At 40.5% G+C, this 10200-nt stretch overlaps 2 protein-coding genes across 2 annotated transcripts; both read right to left on the reverse strand.

The window, feature by feature from the left end:
• LOC131225935 (uncharacterized) lies at nucleotides 1-2024 on the reverse strand. Its single transcript, XM_058221546.1, has 3 exons — nucleotides 1746-2024; nucleotides 1056-1678; nucleotides 1-80 (listed from the first exon to the last, which is right to left on the reverse strand). Exons 1-3 carry the CDS (start codon nucleotides 1913-1915, stop codon nucleotides 1-3), a joined length of 873 nt encoding a protein of 290 aa, XP_058077529.1. The 5' UTR covers nucleotides 1916-2024.
• Nucleotides 2025-3846: 1822 nt separating this feature from the next.
• LOC131225696 (cytochrome P450 709B2-like) lies at nucleotides 3847-8944 on the reverse strand. Its single transcript, XM_058221271.1, has 5 exons — nucleotides 8636-8944; nucleotides 6945-7168; nucleotides 6220-6464; nucleotides 5405-5789; nucleotides 3847-4606 (listed from the first exon to the last, which is right to left on the reverse strand). Exons 1-5 carry the CDS (start codon nucleotides 8907-8909, stop codon nucleotides 4178-4180), a joined length of 1557 nt encoding a protein of 518 aa, XP_058077254.1. The 5' UTR covers nucleotides 8910-8944; the 3' UTR covers nucleotides 3847-4177.
• Nucleotides 8945-10200: the final 1256 nt, after the last annotated feature.

Consider the following 10200-nt stretch of genomic DNA (forward strand, 5'->3'; position numbering starts at 1 on the left):
CTAAATCATCAAAGGAGGTGGTGGCAAAGAGGTGAGAACACAGCACACAACAAGTGACAATTCATTCAAATACCTCAAACCTAGACATGGAGCAATACCTCCAATCATTTAGAAAAAACAGCAGAGTTCTCACAAAAAATCTTTTAAAAAAAGAATAAAATAAAAATTTCCAACAATATCTTCAATTGGACAACAGAAAAATCAGAAAGGGATTCAACCGCATATTAAAGAGACTGTAACTCCAACAACATGATGTGAAAACCCTAAAAATATCTAGCTGCAGGACACCCTTTCTCACAAATCTCAATGAGTCAATGAGAAAAATGCATCATGACTCTCAACACAGAAAAAAGAATGAAAAAGAAGAATGAAGGGTGAAGGGAAAAAGAGCTAATAAGAAGTTGTGTAGAAAATGAAAAAGAGAGAGAAGAAAGAAAATAAGATTAGGAAAGGAAGGAAAGAATTGTTGAATATTAAGAATAAAAACACCACTTGTTACGAAAGATTAGAAGAATAAAACTCATAGAGTTAAGAGAAAGAAGAAGATAAAGAAAAAAGAAGAAAACTACCTAAATTAAAAAGAAAACCGTAAAAAAAATATATAAAAATGTCCTAATAGAAAAAATTAGTAAACTTTATCCAAAGCAACACAAAAATCTACTTTAATAGAAAAAATACAGTAGACCCTGGTGTGGACACTGGATCCCAGGTGGGATCAATTCGCTTTCCATGGGGTGCCTCTCTTGCACAATTAGAAACAAGAAAACAATGAAACACAATTTAGTGATCATGGTATATTTGAGGAGCAGGGGGACTGAGAAGGGAATGAATGTAGTACAATGCTAATGCTCATAATTGGATGTAGCTGATCGAAGCTTAAATGGTTAAATGGATGGTAATATCACAAAGGTAAGATCGAGTGACTTGAATTAGGACTTAAGTAGCTCAAGAGACTCGGATTATGGTTAGGCTAGGCTAGACTAGGGTTGGACTCTCTCTCTCTCTCTCTCTCTCTCTCTCTCTCTCTCTCCTTGGTGGAGGGATGACTAGATGACTAAGGGCATGTTTGGATTCGCGTTTGTGGGTGTATTGTATGGTATTAAAGGGTGTGATGTGACATGTATGGTGTTTGGTTCGGAGTAGGCAACCACAGTATTCCACGCGCGTGAATACAACGTGAAGCCAAAAAACTGCATCGATTATACTCTTCGGCGTAATACATCCGGACCCTTCTTCATACATCCCAAATGCCTCTGTAAGATCACAGAACTTCTCCGCATTGAAAACCATAACCTGTAATATACTAACCACTATCTTGACGGCTGTTCTAGTTCTTGAAATCAGGGGATCGCAGATGCTCTGTCCATTGCAATGAGATTCAAATCCATCCACGTGAGGGCCATTACGATCTACAGGAGATGGAAGCGAGCTGGACGTCTTCTTCGATCCTTTGTTCCGCCGGCGTCGGCGTTTGTGAATGGATAGAAGTGGAGGATCCTGTGATGCGGCATCGTCATGGGCCAAATCAGAGATCATACTGTGGATGAAGGTTGCAGCATCGCCAGAACTGTCATTGGTGAGAAGATTGAAGGAGAGGCTTTTGCTAGTGGATCTAATGGCCATGGATAGATAGAAAGAGAGAGATGCAAAATCACATCCGTCGGCTGATCTTATCAATCTGATCAATGGCATAAAAATAAACTTTGAGTAGGTCCAATCATCATGAAAGATTTAGGGAAACCCACCTTTGTGCTTTCTTGAACTGTGATAGATTGAGATTTGCCATTCTCAATGGCATAAAAATGCCTCTGAGAACCCATGAGATTTGAAGAAGGTGAGGACAAAATCTGGCTTCTTGGGGGTGTGTTTTAGCATTTTGGTGACTGTTAGAGCCTTTTTTGGTGAGAGACAACATGAGTTTTTCAGGTATTGTAGGAAAATAGAAGGCGGGCTTGTTTGGGAATGGGATTTTAGAAATGGGTTTTGTAGGGATTGGATTTGGAGTGTTTGGATGTTGATTTGGATGAGCTTTCTGTAATGAAGGAAACAGAACATCCTCTAATTCCTTTTTTTTCCTTTCTTTTTTATGAAGAAATTAAGAGAGAGAGAGAGAGAGAGAGAGAGAGAGAGAGAGAGAGAGAGAGAGAGAGAGAGAGAGAGTGGGAAATGAAGGGCCGAGATGAAAACTTACAAATTTTAATTTTGATTTTTTTGTTTTCCTAATGAGTGAATGGCAGAGATGAAGAATACCTGTGGCTGCAACTTGTGCATGAGCTTCTCTACCCTCTCAGATCTCTATACAATGTGTGGTCCTTATTCGTCGCTTCCAAACATTGATCTGTACAAGAAGCTGTATACGTGCTAGGATAATACCTCCTATCCAAACATTGGTTAGTGGCATGTTTCTGATGGATGTATTCTGAAAATCATCCAACGTATACATGAATAGTACCGGAATACAATGCAATACAACCAAAACGTGAATCCAAATACGCCCTAAGGCCCTAAGGGCCTGTTTGGCCGGGTGGATTGGAAGGGATTGAATGATTTTAGGGTGGATGGCATGGATTTCAAGGTAGTGATGGTGTTGCCAGTGGATTGTTTTAAGATCCATGGGATTGCTATATTGAGTCTGTTTGGCACGCCCGGCCAATCCCGGGATTAAACCTTCCCATCCCTTCCAATCCCTTGAACTAAACAAGTCCTAGGCAAATTTGAACGGATTAGGGTGGGTTTGATGGGATTTAAAGGTAATGATGGTGTTGTCAGTGGATTGTCTTAAGATCCATGGGATTGCTATATCTCGGGATTAGATCACCCAGTTTGTTTGGCATGCCCGGCCAATCCCGGGATTTAACTTCCAATCCCTTCCAATACCATCCAATCCCTTCCAATTTGCCTAGCCAAACGGGCCCTAAGGGATGAGGATGTTTCTGGATGAGAACGGATGCTTGGAAGTAATGGATGCTTGAAATGAAAAGGGGAGAGAGCTATTTATAGCCCCCAAACTTGATTATCTTGTAATTCTTTCAAAGTCTAGGGGAAAAATATGGTTGGATGATTTAGATATGAGATTGCCATATAGCATCATTTCATAGGTTGGATGAGGTGGTAAATGGGTAAATTTAAAAAAGGAGATGTATATCAGAATAAATACACACTAGCCGCATACTTATGGGCTGTAAAAGGAAGACTCAACATGCTTGAGGGATGTCAGCCCAAAGGGGGGGAGTGCCACGTGGTTGGCGGCAAATCGGTTGCCGCCGATCCACACATGGGACTCTTCCTTCACGAGTCTACCTCCCTCACTTATGTGGAGGCTCTACTATGAAGGATGTTGTGCTACTGTTGTGCATTATACTACTTTGAGCTTGATTTTGGGCTTTGATTCGGGCTCGGTTTTGGGCTTAGCTAGGTGAGTTGACTGGGTCATTGGACAGGGTAGGTTGACTGGATGAGCTGACCTAGTGAGTTGACTCGTTGAGTTGATTCAAGGCTCTAGGGTTTTAGGTTCCTAGGTTTTAGGATTAGATCGGCTTGGTTGAGTTGGGTCAAGTTTAGGATTTATACCTCTAGGGTTAGGGTATGTGATTGGGGTTTAAGTTGACCATCCATTGGTTCAAACTCAATCATCTTATCGCCCTGGGGTGGGGTGACTACACCTAATCAAGGCGATAAATAAAATATGCTTTAATGAGAAAAATCAAGCATACCCTAATCAAGGCAACACAAAAATCAACAAGTCATTTTAAAAAAAAAATCTTCAAAAAGGAATTGAAGAACAATAAGAAGAAAAAGTGAAGGGAAAGGAACATAAGAGAAAAGAAGAAAACGAAAAAAACCATAGAAGAAGAAATCCTAGAAGCACTTAGGCTTTGATACCATGTTAATTAAACGGTAACATAATAGTAATTTTGAGTGCCTATGAGAAGTTACAATGAGAAGAAAAACGAAAGGAGGAGAAGAAAGATAACAAAAACATGAGATACTTAGGGTGTGTTGAAACCCTATCTCTCCTCTTGTTTATATCAGTAAAAACCTGTATATGTATCTTAGTGTCCTTACTACATAGACTTGATTGCAATGGGCCTTATTCAACTATCAACTTTTTAACAATAACATAACAAAGTCAAGTGACTTTTTGAGCTAACCCAGTGAGTCTGTATCGAGTCACGACTTAACGAGCCATGCTGAGAATAATGGGAAGGCCAAACTGTGGCTGTAGAGTGAGCTCATTCATGGGCGCGTGCTTATACTCGGGAGAGAGGGAGAGGGAGAACCTCTGAAGGATCATGGCAACGGCTGTCTTAGCTTCTAGCATTGTGAAATTCTGCCCAATACATGCTCTTGGACCCGTTGAGAATGCCAAGAAAGCATTCGGATGGGTCGCCGCTCTCGCGACCCCATCTGCGAATCTCATTGGATTGAACTCATCAGCATCCTTGCCCCAATACTTCTTGTTCCGGTGAATCATGACCATTGGAATTGCCACCGTTGTGTTCTTTGGTATCATCAAATCACCCAACTTGGTATCTTTGGTAGTTGTCCTGTACAATTCGATCACTGGGCAATATAGCCTTAGTACTTCCAAGAGAAACAAGTTCACCTGCAAAACATGCATCATTAGCTCTTGAATGCAGAAAAAATCATTAATTGTTTAAAAATCTGAAAAGTCAACTCGACTCAATATGCAGCCAGGTTGGGTCGACTCAATGACTCAACTCAAATCCACGCAATATTAAATAATTAAGATGTGATTGGACAATTCTAAACCTAGTTACCGCAAAATATACATATTCTGAAATAAATACAATAACTAAGTATTGTTGATTTTTGCTTTCAAATATTTGTTTCCAATCTCCAACTGAAAAAGGATAGATTTATGTACGAGGCATAAACGAACACATACTTAACAAATAATGCATTTATCAAATATAATGTGGATTGGACAACAAAAACATTTTGGGATAGAATTAATAGAGGTAGAACATAAATAGAAATGTGGGTCTACGGCAGGCTGTAAAGTAAGAATAGATATTTAAAATTAATAAAAGTAAAAAATAGTCAAATTAATCAAAAGCATGCAGTACTAATGCAACGGGTTCTGTATTTGAATTTACTACCTATCCTTCATTATTATTATTATTATTATTATTTTAATGTATTGAAAAGCCCCAACAATTGAGCAACTTGGTTGAATCTCGCTGGGTTGCGTCGAGTCAATCGAATTGGAGAGTCAAATCACCTAGTTTTACCGAGTTAGAAGCAATTCAGGCTCCCCAGCGAGTTCCATAGTGACTCGGCTCAAGATCTTGTAGAGTCGAGTTGACTCAGCCGAGTCAGTGATTTAGAACTGTGAAAGAAGCACCACCACTAAAACTTTCTAATTCATGGGGGCTCTTACCAGTTTTAGCTTGTTTAGGTTGTCAGCGTCTGGAATTTCCATACCACATTCCTTCATCACTTCTTCTCTAAGCTTCTCTTGCCATTCCTTGTATAAGCTCAATAAGTACATAGTCCATGTTAGTAAATTGGCAGTTGTCTCATGACCTGCGAAGAAGAATGTCTTGCATTCATCCATGATCTCATCCATGCTCAGCTTCAGGTCCTCGTGCTTCTTGCTCGATTCGGATATTCCCAACATAATCCCAAGCAGATCGTCGCCGTAGCCAGAATCAGAGCCATTCCTATCCTTGGAATTCAGCCTCTCTTCAATGATGCTCTTGAGCCTGTTTCTCAATTTTTTTTCGAGTTTCCATGTATCTAAATTCCACCTTGTAGGAAGATATCTGCAAAGGGAAGTACATGAACGAACAAAGAAAATATTTCCTTACCCATTTCACTATTCAAGAAATGGTGGTAACTCTTCAAACATACACATGGTATAGTTGTAAGCCAATCTAGACCATCCAAATCGTAGGACCAACTCTGGATGCAGCATAACCACAAAGAAGATATATCAACCATCTGATTCTTCTCTTCAAAATTTGACCACTCACTATTTTTCTTTTAACCATCCATTTGATAGCCAGTAAATCAATGGTTAGGATTCCTTGATTAGTGCGATTGTAGATATGTGCTGCATCTACAATGCGAGCCATCCTTTGGATGATCTAGATGAATGGTGCAAATATCCAAACATCAACCTGTGGTGCAATTAGAGAGAGAGAGAGAGAGAGAGAGAGAGAGAGAGAGAGAGAGAGAGAGAGAGGTAATTACTGGCTACCGGGGATGACAAAATCAATCATAGCAGCTCTCTGGAAAAGCTCCTTCTCAGCTTCAAAGATTTCCTTCCCAACAGAATAACTAGCACTGAAAGCAGTACTTGCAATGATATCTGCAGCTAGCGCTTGAAATTCTCGATTTATCTGTATTTCTTTAGACTGCCCATTGGCTTGAAGCACCTGATCTTTCCACCCATCAACCATGGATTGAGTGCATACTGCCATTCTCTTTGCCATCCCCTTTCAAGCCCAAAAGCCCATGAAGAATAATAACCTTTCATTGTTAGAAGCAGGAGTATCAATGTATTGGGTAGGCCTGCATGTCAACTGGGTTTGGACCAACCTAAATGGTAGTCGCGAACCTGACCCGTTGCAGCCCCTCGGTAGAAGTTGGATGGTGTAATGGTCTGATAGTCACACACATTCAAGGCATTCACCAAAAGATGCAAGAGTCGTTGGCCATGTGGGCTACATCATGGAAATGGGCCATTTCACAATATCTCACCAGTTAGGTGATTCTAGCAATCTGGTCAGTGGCGTGCAAATCAACGGTCCAGATCCAGAGTTCATGGTAATAGGATTTCAAAGATTATGGGAGTTATAATGGGACCCACCATGTGAACTGTTGGATCACCAAATTCTCAAGTGTTTACTTTGTAGAGAGAATCAATTGGACGGTTGAAAATTCGAGAATTCCTAATGTAGGAGTAAAATACTAACCTTGAGTTTGTCAAGGTTGAAGGCAGGGCTAACCACCTTCCTATGCCTTTGCCAATCTGAGCCATCGCTCAGAACCAATCCCTTGCCGAACAAGGCCATGATAGAAGGGCTCATCTTCTGTTTGACGTAGAAACCAGTCTTGTTTGAGAAGAGATCTTTGGCTATCTCAGGTTCGACCATGAATAACCTTGGCTCGGTCCCTTGCCAGTACAAAAACACTTCTCCTGTTTGGGCAGGTGAGACCACCACCCCCAACAATCAATCCGTCAAATGCCAATCAGTCGCTAAAAATTGAGAGAAATTTCACCCCATATTTAGGTGTGATGGCCCATCCAATGTGGGGTCCACTAGATCAACGGTTTGGATCATAGTTGAGGACCTGGGTCTTGTGGGTCAGCGTAAGAGCCATGTCAGGAGGGACACGGTTTGGCTAGTGACCCCAACATCAGCCAGCTAGCTGATGTCCAAGTTCTGTGGGCCCCACCATGATGTATGTGTTTTATCCACGCCGTCCATCCATTTTGTACCCTCATGTTAGTACTTGATTCCGAAAATGAAGTAAATATAAATCTTAGGTGGACCACACCACAGGAAAAAAAAAATGTTGATTGAACATCCACACTTAAAAACTTCCCAAGGCCCACTGTAATGTTTATTTGCCATTCAACCTGTTGACAAGGTCACACAGACATGGACGAAGGAAAAACACAAATATAAGCTTGATTCAAAATAGTTTGGGTGGTAAGCATTTAATCCCAACCGTTTCCTATAGTGTGGCCCACCTAAGATTTGGATCTGCCTCAATTTTTGGCTCATCCTTTAAAATGAGCTGAAAAAATAGATAAACAGCATGGATAAAACACATATATTATGGATAAAACACATATTTGAGCTCCAGATCTACGTCATTTTTTGGTTCATAACCTAAACTGAACGGACGAAAACAGATAAACGGCATGGATATAAAAAACAGATCACAGTAGGCCCCACAGTACCAACACCAACCTAACTGGGTGGTGTTGGGTCATCACCTAATCCGCTTCTGACGTGGTCCCAAAATTTAAGCAGATCCAGATCTAAGGTGGACCGTGCCTCAGGAAAAAAAAAAGTGTTGATTGAATGATCGCCATTAAAAGCTTCCCAAGGTCCACTATAAGAAAATATCTAATTTTTATTAGGCATCTAATCCGTTGATAAAGTCAAACAGACATAATTGAATGTAAAATACAAATATCAGCTTGATCCAAAACTTCTAAAGCTTATAAAAAGCTTTCAATGGTCATTCGCCACTTTTTACGGTGGTGTGGTACACTGGATATTTGGATCTGGTTGAGTTTTGGAATTACAACATAAAATGAGCTGAGATAAGGGATGGACCGCATGGATATACAATATATTCATCAAGGTGTGCCCCACACGGCAAGGGTAACACCCAGCTAATCCGCTCCCCACTCTTTCTCGGTAAAAATAATCCTAATCAATATAAAAAAGAAAGGAGTTGAATATACGCCATTGATCATACTAAAATCTACAGATCAAACGGATAGGATTAAATATGGAAACTCATACTTTTCTCATGGCCTTTCCACGGTGGGACCCATCTATTGAACGGCTTGATCATCCGTATACAGAGCCCAATGAATTAAATCTACATGCGGAGTAGAAAAAAGGGAGGGGGAGTAGAGAGTGACCATATTGAGAGGCCCACTTGTGATGGTGGGGAAGGATCCGAGGGATGATGTCATGTGAGTGCGTATCCAAGACAGTGTTGGAAGCCTGCATCCTGAGGGTCTTCATTTCATGGAGGGAACCTGATATGAATGAATAGGGAGGCCCACTTATGCCTTGTTTGGCAAACCATTTCCTAATTGCATAAGGTCTCCACACCAGAACGTTGAAGAGATTCCATATCTTTGAGATCAGGAGCACTCCTAAAGCCACCCAAACGGTGCCAAGGTAGCCCATGTACTTAGAGAGAGAGAGAGAGAGAGATGGAGAGAGAGATACTGAGGTCTACCCCGGGCTTGCTCATATTTATAACACGAGGGGTGAGGCATGTCTTCTAGGGACCCACTGCCACCCGCATTGATTATATTTTTCAGTGTACGGTGACCCCAATCAATATGTATGGGCACCGCAACTTATATGGCCTTTTAAAAATGAGTGTTATTTTTACAGTGATGACCACATTTCTTATGGATGAAAGCTAACGACTGGTGGAAGACATTTTGAATTATTTTTTGTTTTATTTTATTGCATAATAACATTTTCTTAGAGATGCAAGCTACTTTAGGTTGTAGATAGATAGATAGATGTGACCATGGTTCATGGGGAGAAGTGATTGTCAGAAGGAATTTGAGGTAGAGATGGATGCCCCACTTTGTGTCATTCGATCGTTGATTGGGAGGTTGATTAGGCAATCGGAAATGATATGCACGGTTTAATATTCAATTGAGGACTTGATAAAGAGATCTACGGTGGTTTCTACCGTTCAATTGATGATTAGAGTTTGATTGGGTGGTGAACAACATTTTGTGTTGTACGATTGTTGATTGTGAGATTGATCGGGTGATCATCGGTAATGTGCATTGTTCGATCATCGATCAGGAACTTAATGAAGGAATATACAGTAGTTTCTATCCTTCGATAGAGGATTGGAGGTTGATTAGATGGTCAACAATACTTTGTGTCGTTCGATCGATGATTGTGGGTTGATTAAGCGATCATCGATGATATGCATCATTCGATCGTCAATAGGGGACTTGATGACACAATCTATGGTGGTCTGTACCGTTCGATCATTGATTGGAGGTTAATTGGATGGTCAATAACACTTCGTGTCGTCTGATTGTTGATTGGGAGGTCAATCGGGTGATCATTGATAATGCACACTATTCGATTGTCGATCGGGAACTTAATGAAGTGATCTACGTTGGTTTCCACCATGTAATCGATGAGCATATAGAAAGATGAAGAAAAAATAATGATGAGAGTATATGAACGGATGAAGAAAAATCTCAAATATAACATTTTTTCCAAAACTTTTATGCCCTCCAAGAATTTTTAGTAGTACAAGTTCAATTCCCACTAGTTCTTCAAGATGATCCACTTGGGCTTTGGATATGCTTAAATTTTGGGTTCATTTCATAAAATGTGCTAGTAAATGGATGCCACATATTAGACACATACAACACGTGTAGGCCCCATTGAGTTTACTTAATATGCTTAGATTAGTGGGTGTTACCCATGCAACTAC

The sequence above is a fragment of the Magnolia sinica genome, chromosome 14, assembly GCF_029962835.1.
Source record: "Magnolia sinica isolate HGM2019 chromosome 14, MsV1, whole genome shotgun sequence".
In the NCBI taxonomy this organism is placed as follows: Eukaryota; Viridiplantae; Streptophyta; class Magnoliopsida; order Magnoliales; family Magnoliaceae; genus Magnolia; species Magnolia sinica.